This window comes from Macaca fascicularis, chromosome 17, assembly GCF_037993035.2.
Source record: "Macaca fascicularis isolate 582-1 chromosome 17, T2T-MFA8v1.1".
NCBI lineage: Eukaryota > Metazoa > Chordata > Mammalia > Primates > Cercopithecidae > Macaca > Macaca fascicularis.
This window is the reverse complement of record NC_088391.1, coordinates 68,180,048-68,199,133: the sequence shown is the minus strand read 5'-3', so window position 1 is coordinate 68,199,133 and position 19,086 is coordinate 68,180,048. Positions and strand designations below refer to the sequence as shown.

The following is a 19,086-nucleotide window of genomic DNA, read 5'->3' as shown; positions in this document are numbered from 1 at the left end:
TAAAAAAGTCAGTAAAAAAATTCAAGAGAAAGTTTTGAAGTTATCTGCCATTGCCTTTCCATTTGATTCAGTTTCTGGTATCATTTGAATTAATCGTTGTCTGTTTTTTCATATTCTGGATTAGGAATGTTTTGAGTCATTGTTGAGTATTCTTCACTGGAGCTGGACCACCTTAGTCTTAGGAGTTGAAGAACTTCGAGGATTAAAAGGATTCCAGTTCACAGCTACACTTCTAGATTTAGAGAGACTGCGCTTTGTGGGTACCTGTTGTCTGAGGTTGTTGCGTGTCTATACCTGTGAAATTTACCCAGTGTCAGGTATGATGCATTTTTTTAAATGACTGTAGGGAGAAAATATTAGAGACATTGAGAAGATTTACTTTGAGATAACTGAGCATTCATGACCCCCAGCTGCCTTTAAGCTGCTTCTAAAATAAGGGGAGAAAGTCAGCTTGCTCTGATGCTTATGTATTTGCTTATAAAGAATAAAATAGATTACGTGTCATTCTGATAACAAAAATAATAGTGGGCCAAAATTAAATAATCTAATAAAGTTTAATTTTAAACAAATTCTGTCAAATAGAAATATTTTGAACAAGCAATTTGGACTTAAATGCTGAAACTAGATTTTTATTCACCCTCCCATTTAGATTAAAAAAATAATTTGGGACTACACTTAATCTCTAAGTTGTTTTGTTTCTAAGATATGAGTACTTGTGATATTTAGCTGTATAGGGAATTACTGAGTTATATTGATTGTTTTCATGCATATTTAATATTTTGCTTAATTATCAATCTGCTTTTTTTCCCCTCAAAGCTACAGGAAAAGCAGTTGTAGAAGAAACTAGCAAATTAGCAGAGTGTATTGGAAAAACCAGAACTTTGTTAAGAAAAATTTTATCAGAAGGAGTTGATCACTGCATGGTGAAATTGGATAATGATCCTCAAGGATATCTCAGTCAACCCCTGAGTCTCCTAGAAGCTGTCCTTCAGGAGTGTCATAATACTTTCACTGCCTGCTTTCATTCTTTCTACCCAACTCCTGCCTTACAGTGGGCTTGCCTTTGTGATCTGCTGAATTGTTTGGATCAGGTAACTTAAGTTTGTAAAATGTTAGTTGAAAATCTGATACATTGCTTTATTCTCTTCAAGAAAATAAATTGCAGTGCCCTATCTTCTTAGCTTGTATAAAAGATAAATTAGGAAATTGTTTGGTGTACATGACTTACATAAGCACAGTTTAAAATGTTTTAAATCTGCTTCATGATCTTTTAATTACAAAATTGGTAGGCACATTGTGCAGTTGCTGATTGGTCTTTGAATTGGCATGAGTGATTCTGAAAGAGGGAGAGAGGAAAAGAACCGTAGTGACCAGGTGAGAGCAGGGATAGCACCAGGAGGCCCCTGCCACCCTTGTCTGTGAGAACAGGAAGAAGAGAGAGCTGCAAGAACAGGCATACTAGCGTTGTTCATTCATTCATGAGGAAGGCACAACCTTTGTAAACCTTTATGCACCAAGTCACAGTGTTTCACAACACCTGAGGTAAAACACTGACAGAACTACAGGGAGAAATAGACTCACATTGACAGCTGGGGACTTTTAACGCTCCTCTTTCAGTAATTAACAGAGGATCTAGGCCAAAAAATTCAGCGATACAGATTTGAACAGTATTGTCAGCCACCTTGATCTAACTGACATTTATCAAACAGGACATGAAACTACAAAATACATATTCAAGTACACATGATTTTTAAAAGAAATATTTGGGACCGTTCACCAAGGTAGATCATATGCTAGACCATAAAATAAGTCTTAATAAATTTCAAAAGATTAAAATGTGAAAGAATATATTTTCAGACTACAATAGAGTTAAAGTAAAAATCCATAGCAAAAGATATCAAGAAAAGCACCAAACATTTGGAAAATGACAGCACTTCTAAGTAAGCAGTTGATTGAAGAAGTTATGAAGGAAATTTTAAAATGTTTCACATAGATAAAAATATGATATTAGAATTTGTGGGATTTAGCTAAAGCATTGCTTCAAAGAGACCTTTATACCCTTAAATGCTTATATGAAGAAGACAGGTTTAAAATTGGTGACCTAAGCTTCTATGTTAAGAATCTAGAAGGCAAAGCAAATCTAACCCAAAGTTAGAAGAAGGAAGGAAATAATAAAGATAAAAGCAGAAATCAATGAAATAGAAAGTAGAGAAAATTAACAAAGCTAAAAGTTGGTTTTTTGAAGAAAAAAAAATTGGTAATCTCCTAGCAAACCTGATTGGGAGAGAAGAGAGAAAGAAAAAACATGAAATACCATAATCAGAAATGAAATAGGGGTTCACCAGGCATGGTGGCTCATGCCTGTGATCCCAGCACTTTGGGAGGCAGAGGTGGGTGGATCACTTGAGGTCAGGAGTTTGAGACCAGTCTGAGCAACATGGCAAAACCCTATCTCTACCAAAAATACAAAAATTAGCCAGGCATGGTGGCACACAGCTGTAATCTCAGCTACTCGGGAAGCTGAGGCACGAGAATCGCTTGAAGAAGGCGGGAGATGAAAGTTACATTGAGGCAAGATTGTGCTACTGCACTCCAGCCTGGGTGACAGAGTGATACTCCATCTCAAAAAAAAAAAAAAAAAAAAAAAAACCAAAGAAAGAAAGAAATAGGGAATATCACTATAAACAACTTTATACTGGTGAATTTTTCAGCCTTAGAGGAAGTTGACAAATTCCTTGAAAAATATAATTTTATCAAAACTAACACATTAAGAAATAGAAAAATCTGAATTGCCTCATATCCATTTAAAACTTAGCAAATACTTTCCTACAAAGAAAATTTCAAGTCCAAATATTGTCATTTATGAATTCTGTTAAACATTAAAAAAAGAAATAATGTCAACCTTTTACAAACTCTTTTGGAAAATATAGGAGGCAATACTTCCCAAATAATTTTATGAGTTTAGCTTTATCCTATACCAAAACCTAACTAAGATACTACAAGAAAAAATTACAGATGAATATCACTCAGAAATAGATGCTCTTTAAATATTATCAAACCAAATTGAGCATGTAAGTAATATATCATGACCAAGTGGGATTTATCTTAGAAATGCTAAGTTAGTTAAATAATTGAAAATCGATGTAATTTACCATGTTAACTGAAAAAAAGAAGGAAAGTTGATGATTTCCTCAATAGCTACAAGAACAATGGTTGATGAAACTAGCAGTTATTCGATGATGAAAACCTCTGAGGATATAAGGAAACTCCTAAATCCGATAAAGCGATATTTACCATAAAATCTACGCTAACAACATCCCACTTACTGGTGAATTCTGAATATGCCCCTAAGTTTGGAAACAAGACATGTGGTATCTACACTCACCACTTCTGTTCAACAGTGCACTGGAAGTCCTAGACCTCCCCACCCTCCTTCGTGAAAAATTCATTGTCATCACTTGTAACTCTGCGTCCATTTAGCAGGGTAGTATATTTTAGCACTCAATTTCCAGGGGCAAGATTATTGCCTGGACTAGTGCACAACTTAATTACCTCTCACTCTGAACCTTCCCAGTCAGATACGGTTCTTTTCTTCTTTGCTACAGAACAGGCTAGGTTTAGCAAATGTTGGTTTAACATATGGAATGTTACTCTGCTTTTATGCTTAACTTTGTAACACAGATGTTTGAAGATCTAGGTAATGTGTATGCAGTTTTGTGAATTAGGGTATCCTGTGTTGGTTTTAATGCTTTGTTATAAAAGTTTATAAGTATGCTACTAATTTTTCTTGATAAACTGTGAAATGTGATAATGTAATTTTGTGACCTCAGTGAAATGTGGTTATAGTAGCACAGATTTATAATTTGCATCATTTATTATTTGAGAAAAATAGTCTCAGTCCATACTGAAAATGACTTATATATATTCTGATTGGGGCCTTTTTGGCATCTCCATTTGAAACAGTGCTAGGGAGTACTGTGATTGTGAGGATATGAAAATATAAAAATGCTCACTTACTAGAGGACAGGAGGCTGATTTTTCTTGACCAGACTTAATTTTTCATCTTCATTGAACAGTAACTTAAACAGTTGTTTTTTTAATGTATTGATGTAGTATTATTCTATAACAAGACAATTTAAGTGACCGAGTGACAGAAAATTTTGGTATAATTTAAAAGATGGTTTACCTTTTATGTATCTAGAAACGTAGATTATACTGATGCTATCTTTTTTGGTGGTGATGGGGCATATATTTTTATTTTTAAAAGGATATCCAAGAAGCAAACTTCAAGACATCAAGTAGCCGACTCCTAGCAGCTGTTATGTCAGCTCTGTGTCACACATCTGTTAAGCTGACTTCCATCTTCCCGATTGCGTATGATGGAGAAGTATTACTACGATCAATTGTTAAACAAGTTAGCACAGAGAATGACTCAACACTAGTTCATCGTTTTCCCCTTTTGGTGGCACATATGGAAAAACTTAGCCAGGTAGGTCTTTCTCTGAAATCTCTTTTATACTGAGGCAATAAAACTGTAAATGGAAGTGTGTTTAGCTTTTTGCTTGTTCTTCTCTATTAAGTATATTTACAAAATGATGATTTAATGAATGACATCTGTTTTTGAAATAATATTTTTAAAAAATTTCTATATTTACCTATAAAATGAAGTTTTTTTGCTCTAATGGTTTAAATAATCACTCACCTTTAAAAAAATTTGAGAGTTATACAATAGATACCTACATATTGGTTTTTCCTGAACCATTTGAAGGTAAGTTGCAGATACTTTACATTCTAATATAATATTTTAGATTTCTAAGATAGAATGATAAGAAAATAAAGGATTTTTAAAATACCTTCTTAATAACACTTTGGTATATTAAAATAAGCACTGTAAATAATAGGGATAGGAAATATTCAGATAAATCATTTTCATGCTGGAAATCAGCTACGTTAATAATCTTTTCCCTTTTTTTCTGAAAAATAAAGTATTTTTCCTTTATTGAGACCTTATGACTTCTTGAAATTTTTCTACTGGTAGGGGTCGGAATTTTCTTATCTCCACTTAGGAAATCAAATACAGTAGAAATTATAAAACTACATAGGAATCATAAGTATGTACAAAAAGAATTTTGTTAAAAAATTGATTTACACAGACTAGAGTTGATTATAGCTAAATATACTGGAATTTATTATCTCAGATTAAGATCTTGTCCTATAGAAGAAACTTTTTATTTTTGTTTTTTAAGACGAGCTCATTCTGTCACCTGGTCTACAGTGCAGTGGTGCCATCGCAGTTTACTACAACCACAACCTCCTAGACTGAAACGATCTTCCCACCTCAGCCTCCCAAGTAGCTGGGACTAAAGGCACATACTACCACACCCGGCTAACTTTTTAAAAAAACATTTTGTAGAGACAAGGTCTTACTATGTTGCCCAAGCTGGTCTCAAACTCCTGGCTTCAAGTGATCCTCCCATCTCAGCCTCCCAAAGTGCTGGGATTGCTGACACCACGCCCAGCCAAAAAAGCTTTTTAAATTGAAAGAATAGTTTTCTGTCTGTCATATAGGATTGTAAATGGAAAGTTAAATAAGAGAATAAAATATGACTCAAAGCTAATGAAAACGTTTTGTAAATGTGTGGTACTTTGATACATAGAGACAGATAATTCATAAAAGAACTTCTAAGTGAAAAGTAGATACAGTGGCTCCACGTATAACCAGAAAGATTTGTAGAAATTGACTCTGGCTCCAAAGTCTGAATTTTAAGAGTATCAGAAAAACAAGATTTTCAAATTGAGTATTCCTATGAAGGAAAATGAAACAATATCTTAGAGCTTTTTCTTATGTATCATAGAGTGAAGAGAATATCTCAGGGATGACAAGCTTCCGTGAAGTTCTGGAGAAAATGCTGGTCATTGTTGTGCTACCAGTCAGGAACAGCCTGAGGAGAGAAAACGAACTCTTCTCCTCCCACCTTGTCTCGAACACCTGTGGATTACTGGCCAGCATTGTCAGTGAACTGACAGCATCAGCCCTGGGATCTGAGGTAATACATTATATTTTGACACTGGATAAAAAGCACATGTGTAAGTGTTTTACACAGTTTCTTTTTTCATCTATTTTGGCTTTCCAGAAGCTAATTGCAGATTGGATTAGCAACCCCAATGCATTGTTTTTCTTTTTTGCCCTTCTCTCTACTTCCTACTTGCTCCAATTTGTTACTTCTCCCTCACCAGTTTACCCAACATCCACAGGAATATAAAGTATACATTTTCCTCATAGAGCAGGTTGTCATCTGCCACATTGCACAAGCCCACCACCATGCCCCGGGAAAAGCAAAGCTAGTTGTCACTGCTGGGAGATGAGTAACGTCCACTCAACTGACCCTAGAGAAATACATATTTAAAATCGGAATAGTAATTTTTATTTCACCTCTATCACAGGTTTTTTGAAATTGCAGTAAAATATACATAATATAAAATTTGCCATTCTAATCATTTTTATGTGTACAGTTCGGTGGCATTAAATGCATTCACTTTGTTGTACTTAGTTGTACATTGTCACGAAGTTTTCAAAGTATGAAGTGTTATTATGTTTGAGAAAATCACTTTGAAAGTGCCTTTACAATTTATACAGTAACATTATTTTATTCCATTTCACTGTCTTACTCTTTCTTATAACTTAACTGAATGTTTTGATTGAATTTGGGGAATGTTTCTGTTTTTTCCTCCTAAAAAACAGACAGTAGATTGGTTTGGAAAATCATGTCCTAATGTGAAATATCTTACATCATTCAAATGAATGTTTAATAACCAGCATGTATTCAGTGACCCTAGCTCTCAAGTTCTTGTCAAGGAACTTCTTTTCTCTATTTTACTTTTATAATTCCTGATCTTTGCTTTTTCTTTTAAATTTATTTTAACACCTATTCTGAATTAACCCATCCAGTGTATATGCATTATTGATTCATTATAACAGTTTAGCCTTTAGAATTTGTGGTTCATTGCATATACTTGAGCTAATTTTAGTCCCTCATCCTGGGAAGCACTTTCTAAGTTTCTTGGTTAACTTTGAGTTTGGCCTTGGAGACTATTGCAGCCCTTGTCAGAAACTTTTTAATTTTTTATATTTGTTCATTTAGTCTACAATACCTTCCTACTCTGCAGGATGCAGGAAAGTCTGTAATGTGTAGATCCCCTTCCAAAGTTTACTAAAGAGTTCTCCCCTTTAAACTTACCTTTCCAATGAAAAAGAATACCAAAAGTTACAGGGTGCCTGGTATACAACTTTGGGAGTTCCCACAGGTCCTGGCTTAGAGATGAATATTTGTTTCTCAGAGCAGTTTGCAGTTTTTGTTAGAATCATAAACATCCATTTTTTTCTCTATTTAGTCTCCCAAAATTCTGCAGCCAGCTTAGATTAGAAGTAGGTTTTGTAAATAAAAAGAGCAGTTTCAACCCAAAATAAGTTCTCTAATCCTCTCTAGTGAAAGTCTATAATTAGTATAGTTGCACATGTGTGTGTATGTATTCAAATATTGAATGCTGTTACGGAAATATCGCTGTATATATTCGTAGTATTCAATCTTAGGCTATAGACCATTTTCTTCAAATGAAGTCTTGCAAATTCACAGGTGAGAGGAGAGAGGACATAGTCTGGTTGAAGAGGGGAACCATAAATTTACCTCTTCCTTGCATACCTTTCTCTGCAGAATATCTAGAGCTCTATGTCGCATAGTTTGAAAACTGTTGATCTATAGAATTTCGATGACATTTTTAGCATCTCTTTTCAAAGTCTAGTGATTTATTCATACATTATGACTGATAAGACAAGCTTGTACTTCTAACGTTATAAATTAAGTGGAAAATATAGTTTCATATGGCTGAAGGAAGAAAATACTGTCAAGTGACACTGATTTGTGAATTTAGAATGATAAAATCTGGTTTTATTGTGAGTTAATCTCTCAGTAGAACATACGTTTAGAAATGCTTATACCCACTTATTAAATAAAGCTTATTTTATTAGACTTCTTAGAAACCTTTGGATGGTTTTGTTAAAGGTGTACAAACTACTGATGCAGTTGCTTTTGTTGTCCACAGGTTGATGGACTTAATTCTCTTCACTCTGTAAAAGCTAGTGCTAACCGATTTACAAAAACAAGTCAGGGCAGAAGCTGGAACACTGGGAACGGGTCCCCTGATGCAATCTGTTTTTCAGTAGACAAACCTGGAATAGTTGTAGTTGGTTTCTCTGTCTATGGAGGAGGTGGAATTCATGAATATGAATTAGAGGTCTTGGTTGATGATGTAAGTATCACCCTTTCAGCATTTATCCTGATTAGTGGGTTGTGTATCAGGATTTACCATTGTCATAGTATGATGGGTCCATACCTTCAGGGGTTTACTAGATCAATTACAGATGAATGACACTAAAGAAACTGAAAAAGGCTGGCCACAGTGGCTCACACCTGTAATCTCAGCACTTTGAGATGCTGAGGCAGGTGGATGACTTGAGCACAGGAGTTTGAGACCAGCCTAGGCAGCATGACAAAACCCCATCTCTATGAAAAATACAAATATTAGCTGAGTGTGGTGGTGCACGCCTGTAATCCCAGCTACTCTGGAGGCTGAGGTGGGAGGATCACTTGAGCCCGGGAGGTTGAGGCTACAGTGAACCATAATCATGCCACTGCACTCAAGCCTGGGCAGCAGAGTGAGACCCTGTCTCAAAAAAAGAAAGAAAGAAAAGAAACTGAAAGATAATGATTTTACCTCATTGCTTGTGTTCCATCTTTCCACCTTGGATCACTACTGCTTATATTTTTTGTACTTTCAGAAAGAGAAAGATTTAAAGTGGAATTAAAGACTAAAATTTATTTAGCTAAGTCCCTGATGACAAGTCTTGAGTAGTTTTTTTTTTATATTGTAATTTTTCAAGAAACACAATGTTCAGATGTCATAGAGTACTAATTCAGCTATATCTTTCTAATCCATTCTCTAAAATTACTTAAAGTACCGGAGTTTTATTAAAATAGGACAGAAAGGGGTAGCATGTAAATCATTGCCTAGTAAATAGCAAGTTTATCTCTATCTCTAACTTGATTTTTTTGTTTCCTTTTTTTTTTTAGAGTGAACATGCTGGAGATTCAACTCATTCCCACAGATGGACATCTCTGGAATTAGTGAAAGGAACTTACACAACAGATGACTCACCCAGTGATATAGCTGAAATCAGACTTGACAAAGTGGTTCCTTTAAAGGTAGTTTCAACTGTATGTTTCTATTGTGAATAAGAAGAATTATTATGTAGTTAAAATAGTGAAGAGTATTCCATGAATTTTGTTTGTTAGATACAGCTATTCGTAAGTTATCCTTTATATGGTAGGTACTTCAGATATTTATGGAGTACCTACTATGTACCTGATGTTGTACCACATTATATTATATTTTTGTATAATGTTTCTTAAAGTCTGGAGTAGTAGGAAGCTTTGTAGTCAAACAGATTAAACTCTGGATACCTGCTGTTCCAACATACTAGCTTTAAGACACTGAGTTCATTATTTAACCACTTTGAGACTTATCTGTAGATTGGAAAGAATAATACCTGCATTGTAGTATTCTTGAGATTAAATAATAGAAATAAAACACCTGCCTCAGTGTCTAGCACAGTATGAAAAATAAGCATTAGCCCTGTCTTTTCTTCTCTTATTGTTTGTTGTTTTGTTGTTTTGTTTTGCTTTTGTTCTTTTTTTTTTTTTTTTTTTGAGATGGAGTCTCACTCTGTCACCCAGGCTGGAGTGCAGTGGCATGATCTTGGCTCACTGCAACCTCCACGTCCTGGATTTAAATGATTCTCCTGCATCAGCCTCCCGAGTAGCTGGGATTACAGCCACGTGCCACCATACCCAGTTAATTTTGTATTTTTAGTAGAGAGGGGCTTCGCTGTGTTGACCAGGCTGGTCTCGAACTCCTGCCCTCAAGTGATCCACCCCCGTCAACCTCCCAGAGTTCTGGGATTACAGGCGTGAGCCACCACACCCAGCCTATTTTCTAACAATATTTGGCAAAATAGAGAAATTTTACCACATCAAAGTAATTATAAATGTTAAAGTAACATTAAAGTATTTCTGAATTCAACTGAAATAAATTTCATTATAGGACAAAATTTTGGATAAGATCGGTACATGAGAGATTTCATCAGGAAGAATTTAGATACTGAAAAACCAAAAAGCTTTTATTGTGAAATTTATATCATGGTTCATAAAGCATTAGTTTCTATAGCTCACATTTTCAAAGTACAGTGCATTATATTTTGGACAGCTTTTTTCCTGTGGGTTTTTTTTTCTCATGTCTGTTTGCCTATAAATTTCTATCTCTGAGATTTTCTTAAAAATATAGCAGAGTCACCCTTATTTTTTTCTCACATCTAAAATTATTTTAAAAGTTAAACTAGTCAAGGAAAAGTATCAGCTTATGCAATTAAAATCTCGTATTGCTGGGCACAGTAGCTCACACCTGTAATCTCAGCACTTTTGAGACACCAGGGAGGGAGGATCACTTGAGCTTGGGAGTTTGAGGCCAGACTGGGCAGTATAGTCAGACCTTATCTCTACAGAAACACCTTAAAAAATTGGCTGAGTGTGATGGAACGCACCAGTGGGAGAATTGCTTGAGCCCAGGAAGAGGAGGCCACATTGAGCCAGGATTGCACCACTGCACTCCCAGCTGGGTGACAGAGCAAGATCCTGTCTCAGAAAAAAAAAAAAAGAAAAATTATTATGGCTAATATTCTAGCAGTAAAATTACGAGCAGGCACTAGTTACATTGGTTGTGTTCAGACCTAGTTCCATCACTTACTAGCTGTGTGACTTAGAACAAATTACTTAACTTCTCTGAACCTCAGATTCCTCATCTGTAAAATAGGGATAATAATGATACTTACCTCATGAAGCCATTTTAAGGATTAATTGAATTCCATAAAGTACTTAGGACAGTTGCTTTTATGCAACAGGCATTCAGTAAATATTAGCTGTCATCATGTTTGATTCATTAAAAACTTGTATCATCTGTAAATATGATAAGAAATTTCAGTATATTTGCCTATTTTACTGCTAGAGTTCTTTTTGTATATCCTCTGTACATTGTGAATAAATGTAAACATGTTTTACATCTTTATAATGAAGGAAAATGTTAAATATGCTGTGCGCTTGAGGAACTATGGAAGCCGTACAGCCAATGGAGATGGAGGAATGACCACAGTTCAGTGCCCTGATGGTGTGACGTTCACATTCAGCACGTGCAGCTTGAGCAGTAATGGCACAAACCAAACCCGAGGACAGATCCCACAGATACTCTACTATAGGTGGGTGAATGTATAGAGATAAGGGAAATAGTTTACAGTGGTAGAACATACACAGTCTATTACCAGGTAAAATTGCTAAGTGGATAATTATAATTAAATTATACAGTGTATCTTCTTAGCACATACTCGTACAAATTCATATAAAGAAATCTTTTAATATATAAATTCAGTGTTTGCTACAAAAGTGAATGCTTTATAATATTTTTGCTGTTATTTCTTCAATATCATTGAAATGTTTGTGCACTGGGCATATGTGCTGTTGCTGTCACTCTATAATTTCTGGTCTGCAATTTCAAATTTAAAGGGTATTCATTTCTTTTTATAAAATGCCTCAAACTAATGATCAGATAGACTGTACTCAGATAGTGGTGTTGCCTTGATCCTGTTGGCCAGTCACAGAATATTTTGATGTCTGTGAATCTTGGACCTGCCCTGTCTAACCCCTGGGGCCCTAGAATATATAATAGTGTGTTTCTTACAATGTTTTTAACAAAAACCATTCCTTATGTAAACCGTGGAAAATAAAAGAATGATAACAACCCTCAGGTTAAAAAAAATCTTTTAAATACACATTTCTCACTGAGTCTGAATTTTTCTTGTAGTGGTGAAGCTGATATCTTAGGTAGTCATGAGTACCGTTTGCTACATTTGTCCTCAGCCTGACTTAGCATTAAATCACTGAATTTCCGTATCACTTTCAGAGGCTTGCTGCTTCCTCTGTTTCCTTCATAAAGAGTCTAGGGATGGTGCCTAGGTAGATAGTATAAAATAATTTCCCTAGATATAGATTTTCTGCTTCCTCTTTCCATGAGAAATAGAATAGAAATAGCAGGCAGTAAATAGCTATGTAGTTCAGTGTTGCTGCTGAAATATAAAAGCTGTCTAGTCTTTTGCCCCAGTCAAGAAAAACTTTCTGTTCCATAAGCACTACAATAAATAGTACATTATTCTCTTTCTTAAACTATGGATTAAAAACTCTGTTATGCATACAAGTTACATACTTCAGAAAGCTGGAGAGCCACTAACAGCATCTGCCATCCAAACTTTGTATCTTATACAAAATACAGTATTTTGAGTATTTTCTTGTTTTCTATAAAGCTTTAAATACCCTTAGCTTTAAATTTTTAAAAAATGAAAAATACTAAAGTCCTTTAGTTTTAAATACCATCCTGCTCTGATAGCTCCCAAGTTTACATCCCTAGCCTTCATGACCTCTGAACCCCGGACTCCAGGTCTTTCTCTGACATCTTCATTTGGATGACACTAGTGGAGGTGGTGTTAGTTACTGTGTGCCAGGCTGTGCTTTGAGTGTGTTACCTGTGTTATCTCAGCTTGTCCTCGCAGTAACCCCAGAAAGTAGGTACTTTTCTTATCTGTGTTTCACAGATGATAGAACTGAGACACTGGGTAGTCCAGAGTCACACCTCTGGTAAATTATGCTACTGCGACCTGTGGGCAGGAAGTCAGATTTCAGGTGATACACCCTTAACCAGTATGCTGCACATTCTGTTTAAGGACGTTCGCTATAGTTGGCTAGTAAACATCTGAGGTTTCATGTGGCCAGAATATTCATCTCCCACAGTTACAGCCAGACACCTTGGCGTCATTCTTGACTTCTCTTTCCCTCATACCTACACCTAGGTCATCAAGAAGTCCTGTCAGCTGTACTTCTAAAATGTCCTAAATCTGGTCTTTTCTTCTACCTCCATATTTAATAGTCTAGACCAAGCCACTGCAACCTCTACCTGCTAACTGTAATGAGCCTCTAAACTAGTCTCCCTCCTTTCACTGTTGGTCTCGTACAATCAGTTCTCCACAGCACAGTCAGTGATCTGATAAAATCATACCAAGTTCCACCCTTACTCCAAACCCAGCTTCCCATTCCCATACCAGTATAAAATGTTATTATGTTGCTTACAAACCTTACACAGTTTGACTCCTGTTTCCCTTCCCACCCATCACCCTTCACTCCTTCTCCTTTTCTTCTAGCCATACATGTCTTCATTCTGTTCCTTGAATTCACTAGTGTGTTCCTTTTGCCCTGACAGTTTTCCCTCAGCTCTTCGCATGAGTCTTTAAAAAAAAAAAAAAATTCCTGTCAGCTGAGCGCGACGATTCACTTCTATAATCCCAGCACTTTGGGGTGGATCACGAGGTCAGGAGTTCAAAACCATCCTGGCCAACATGGTGAAACCCCATCTCTACTAAAAACAAAAATTAGCCGGGCGTGAGGTGCATGCCTATAATCTCAGCTATTTGGGAGGCCGAGGGAGGAGAATCGCGTGAACCTGGGAGGCAGAGGTTGCAGTGAGCCAAGATCGTGCCACTGCACTCCAGCCTGGGCGACAGAGCAAGACTCTGTCTCGAATAGATAAATAATTAAATTAATTAATTCAGGTCTTTGTTAAATATGAGTTCCTCAGAGAACTGATCTTATTTAAAATAACACCCTTCCCTTTATGCCCTATGCTGCTTTATTTTTCTTCAAAGCCCTTATCATTCCCTATAATTATATAGTTGCATGTTTACTTTTTTAACTTTAAAAAAACTATGAATTAAATGAGGATCTCAGATCCTGGATGATTTCTGGCATTGGATCATGTTTTACTTACCATTGTAAAATAATCTCATGTTTGCTCATGCTACAGGAGTGAATTCGATGGAGATTTACAATCCCAACTTCTGAGTAAAGCCAATGAAGAAGATAAAAACTGTAGCAGAGCGCTGTCTGTTGTAAGCACTGTTGTTCGAGCCTCTAAGGACCTCCTGCACAGAGCTCTTGCTGTGGATGGTAAGACTTTTTCTTTCCCAATAGTCAGATTTTAGATTCTTTATTCGCTAAATTTTTGCATAGAACTATTGAAGAGGAACCTTCTATTATACAATTGTGTAGAATCTTAAGTGTTTTCTTTATTTATAGATCCACACATGCATTAATTTTGGATAAGTCACACTCTCCATACTGTAACACAGAATTATTTAGAATGCTCAAAAGGAGTTATCATATATTCTTATTTGCTTAGTTAATTTAGTAAAAGAAAAATTGTATTTGGTTTAAACTGGGTCTTTAGTCTTCTTTTAGTAGTCAAAAAGCTTTTTCTTCCTCTCTGTTCTGTTTCCAGTAATGTATCACTATCCACCCAAAACTCTGGGGAACCGTAACCATCTCCTCAGAGGCACTTGTCTAAATTCAGCTCTAGGAGTTTTCCCCTAAAAACTCTCTAGTTTGTATTCTCCTCTCTCTCAGTTCTTCCCTTGCCATCGTTTAGGCTGCCATGGTGCAAGTACATGTCATTTTGTAATATAGGGATAATACCCAATAATGTCACTGCTACCTTTCCCCCATTCTCCATCTAGCTGTTTAGTTATTCTTCACACTGGCACCAGAGTTATCATTATGAAAACATTGTTATGGCCGGGCACGGTGGCTCATGCCTGTAATCCCAGCACTTTGGGAGACTGAGGCGAGCGGATCACAAGGTCAGGAGTTTGAGACCAGCCTGACCAACATGGTGAAACCCCATCTCTACTAAAAATGCAAAAAATAGCCGGGCATGGTGGCAGGTGCCTGTAATTCTAGCTATTCAGGAAGCAGAGGCAAGAGAATAGCTTGAATCCGGGAGGCGGAGGCTGCAGTGAGCCGAGATCGTGCCACTGCACTCCAGCCTGGGTGACAGAGTGAGACTCCATCTCAAAAAAAAAAAAGAAAAACAAAATTGTTACCGCCACCTCCTTACTGTATAACGTTAATTCCTAATCCTAGTTTAACATCAGAACAACCTGGAAAGCTTGCTGAAAATAAAGACTGTTGGGTCTATCCCCAGGGCTTGAAGCTAGGTTAAAAAACTGTTTTTTAAATAAGTGTGCAGCCTGTTGTGATGTCACAGCAGACCTAGGAATCAGTATTTGGGAGAATAATTGGCCTATAAAATAAAGATCTTCACAGTATAGGCTTAGCTTATCTTTCCAGCACCATGTTCATGGATAACTGAGTAAAATGTTAATCAGTAAAGTGCTTTTCTTGGAAAAACAGAAAGCCATATAGCTTAATAACAGTAAATGTTTTTGGAGTGCTGAATATGTGAGGTGTTGTTCTCAAGTGCTTTACGTATATTACCTTGTTTAATCTTCACAACATCCAAATGGGGAATACTGTTGTGATCCTAAGTTACAGATTAAGTAATTTGCCTAATGTCACTGATAGAGCCATGTTTGGTGCCAGAATGGTAATTTAAATAAAGGCTCCATTACCCTAGGTTCTGATTCCAGCTCTATCATTTTACAGGTACGTGTATTAAGTATTTTGGGTAAGATACTTAAACACTGTGTGCCATGGTTTTCCTTTCTAAAAATTGGGGATAATAAAAGTTTCTTATTGTGAGTATTAGTTGAGATAAGGCATGTATTCTAAAAAGCCTTCAGAATAGTATCAGGCCCTTGACAAGCACCCAATTAGTGTCAACTATAGTTTCACTCAAAAGAACAGAATATAGATTTAGTATGGCATGTATACAGTACAATGAAATTACATTCTAACTGTAGTTTTAATGCCTTTTATGCGTTTTTTAGCTGACGACATTCCGGAACTGCTGAGTTCTTCCAGTCTGTTTTCCATGCTGCTCCCCCTTATTATAGCCTACATAGGACCAGTAGCTGCTGCTATTCCCAAGGTGTGTAATTTAATTCTATAACTTTGAATGTTTTTTTTAAATACCTTTTAAAAACAAAGACTTTGTGTCTTGTCTTTACAAAAACTTGCATCTTTGAGGCATCTGGGATATAGGTAACAAGCAGAGAGAGATACTAATTATTATACTTCTCTGTTCTTCTTAGTATTGTTTACTGGATTGCTGTGCTTATTTGTTGGCTTTACATTTGAAGAATTTGTGAATGAGAAATAGATTTTAGAAATTTTAGAAATATGATATGTAAGGAAAGATTATGTTAACTGAGATTTTTCAAATTTATAAAGTTGATGCCAGATGGTCTTCATTAATAACAATAGCAATGTTAAAGGACAAGAGCGTTTTAAAACAGTGACATATTCAAGAGATGGAAGAAATGATAAACTATTGATTCTTTGGCATAATTAAGTAAAACGTGATTTACTTCAGATCATGAAAAAACAAAAGTGTTTAAAAATATAGATTTAGATATTGTCATGTAACATCTAAGATAAATCTTTTTTTAATCAATTGAACAGATTTCTCTTTGAACAAAAACTTAACTAGTAGAAAATTTAGACAGAAATTGTTATTAGAGTAACCAATAATTATTGTAATTCATAATTTTAGAACTACTTTCACATGTATCTCATTTAACCATATTTTTATATGTGTACTAGGTGGCTGTGGAAGTCTTTGGCCTTGTCCAACAATTGCTTCCGTCAGTTGCCATTTTGAATCAGAAGTATGCACCCCCTGCCTTCAACCCTAATCAGTCGACAGATAGCACCACAGGAAACCAGCCTGAACAGGGCCTCTCTGCTTGTACCACCTCCAATCACTATGCTGTCATAGAGAGTGAGCACCCGTATAAACCTGCCTGTGTGATGCACTACAAGGTAGGCACCAGTTCTTAGTGTGATTCGACTGTAAAACTTGGTGTGAGGTTCTCTGATGATATCTTAAAGAATGCCTGGCCTGCATTTATGAGTGTAGCTTCTTTTATAGTATTTACATATAGAGAATCAGCAGGTGATTAGGCATTGTTGGATATACAGAATAATTTAAGACGGAATTTTTATCTCAAAGATGATAAAATTTTATTGGTTTATGAGGGTTGTTCTGAAATCTGCCTACAAGTATAGTGTGGTATATAATGCTAAACTTCATGCTGTGATTTGTGATAGTAGTAGATATAAGCATTAACAATTTAAATTATATTTTTTGAACTAGCATTATTTGTACCACAGCCTGAGCTCTGAAAATTTACAACCCCAATGTAAGATTTAAAGTAGTCTATACATAATGTTAAAAAAACTATGTATAAAATGATTATAAATTTAGTGTTATTAGAGAGTGTTCAAAATCCATGTTCTTTGTTTTTTCATTGTATCATGCAAATTAAGGAAGAAAATGATAAATTTATATTTTGTGTGCTTGTAAAATATTCCACTTTTCATGGTAGAAGCTATTAAGCGTCTGTAGAGGTAAATAGGCTAGTACAGTGCACTTATTTATCCATCTCCCGGATTCAGCAGTGTCAACTCTTAGACCTGTCTTATTTATTCCCTACCTGCTTCCTAACCCTCCTGTATTGTTTTAAAGCACATTTATAATACTTACTGACACAATGTCTCCAAAATATAAGGACCCTTAAAAATAACCATAGTATTATCACACTGAAAAAAAACAATTTAATGTCTTCAAACATCATGTAAATTTTTAATAATTTGAGTTAGAATCCATGTAAGATCCATACATTGTGATTAGTATGTCTCTTAAGTCCCCTTTAATCTTAAGTTCCTTTAAATCTGTAAGACTCCCTCTGTCTCTCTCTTTTTTTGTTCCCTTGAGTTCTATTTGTTGAAGAAACTGGATCCTATATGTTTGTTAGATGGGAGCCTCTTCAGCTTACCTGCTGGGTCTTTCAGGCACACCCCTTGCAGTCATTCCTAGCTTCCTTGCTTTCTGGTAGGATAAGATGTTCCAGGCTCCTTTTATATGTTTAATGCCTCAGACTTGGAACAAACCATTTTTTCCAAGTGTCCTAATTTCTGTTATACATACACACACACATGTTATGTTTACATATGTATATATATAAATGTGTATATGTTTATGTATAGATTTATGTGTATGTATAGTTTTTAAAAGATAAAATACCTCATGAGTTTATACCGTTGATACTAATTCAAAATAAGGACAACAGACACACCTCAGTCTCCTTTCTCCTACATCTAAAATTCCTATGGGAATTCTAAAATTCCTATATTCCACTGGGAATATCAGAATTCAAAAATCATTTAAATTATTTCATTTGGGGGAGGTGTGTGTGTGTGTTGTCTTTGAAGTATATCCCATCTAAATGTATGGTCACATTACTGTGTTTAAATCTAGTTGGAATGCTCCCTCTTTGCGTGATTATGCGTTCATTGGATATACACTTATAGAGTCGTTTAATTTTAGAGTTTAGGAATTGCTTTTTAAATTTGGATTTTGTTTTAGAATTCTTTAAATACTTACATAGTTTGAAGTCAAATTTATGAAACAAATCTAGCTTTTATCTCTGTCCTCATCACTCTGTTCCTCCTTCTCTGTCATAGGTAACATTTTATTCTATTTTTAATTTTGTAGTTTATCCTGTTGTGTCATTTAATAAAAGCATAGACACATATACATATACAGATGCAGATGTGTGTGTTTGTATGTCTATATATCTGTATTCATGTTGCCTTGCCTATTGGCCTCAGGTGACATTCCCAGAATGTGTGAGGTGGATGACAATCGAATTTGACCCTCAGTGTGGTACTGCACAGTCAGAAGATGTCCTTCGTTTGTTGATTCCTGTCAGAACTTTTCAGAATTCAGGATATGGACCAAAATTGACATCTGTTCATGAAAATCTTAATTCATGGATAGAATTAAAGAAATTTTCAGGATCCTCTGGGTGGCCTACTATGGTTTTGGTGTTGCCAGGTAAGTTTTTCTTTCATTCTGTTTTATGTGGTAAAATAAGTGCATTTATGTATATTGAGTAGGGGTGTATCATTGAAAATGTTT

At 35.6% G+C, this 19,086-nt stretch overlaps 1 protein-coding gene across 34 annotated transcripts in view; it reads left to right on the top strand.

The window, feature by feature from the left end:
- Nucleotides 1–19,086, top strand: part of MYCBP2 (MYC binding protein 2) — a 286,627-nt gene that overhangs the window by 145,760 nt on the left and 121,781 nt on the right. For all 34 annotated transcript variants that reach the window (XM_074021188.1, XM_045377006.2, XM_074021199.1 and 31 more), the window contains 11 exons: nucleotides 125–317; nucleotides 817–1,091; nucleotides 4,268–4,489; nucleotides 5,856–6,047; nucleotides 8,101–8,307; nucleotides 9,129–9,260; nucleotides 11,184–11,362; nucleotides 14,011–14,153; nucleotides 15,932–16,032; nucleotides 16,707–16,925; nucleotides 18,777–19,002. In XM_074021188.1, coding sequence (XP_073877289.1) covers nucleotides 125–317; nucleotides 817–1,091; nucleotides 4,268–4,489; nucleotides 5,856–6,047; nucleotides 8,101–8,307; nucleotides 9,129–9,260; nucleotides 11,184–11,362; nucleotides 14,011–14,153; nucleotides 15,932–16,032; nucleotides 16,707–16,925; nucleotides 18,777–19,002 — 2,089 coding nt within the window. The remainder of the gene's footprint in view (nucleotides 1–124; nucleotides 318–816; nucleotides 1,092–4,267; nucleotides 4,490–5,855; nucleotides 6,048–8,100; nucleotides 8,308–9,128; nucleotides 9,261–11,183; nucleotides 11,363–14,010; nucleotides 14,154–15,931; nucleotides 16,033–16,706; nucleotides 16,926–18,776; nucleotides 19,003–19,086) is intronic.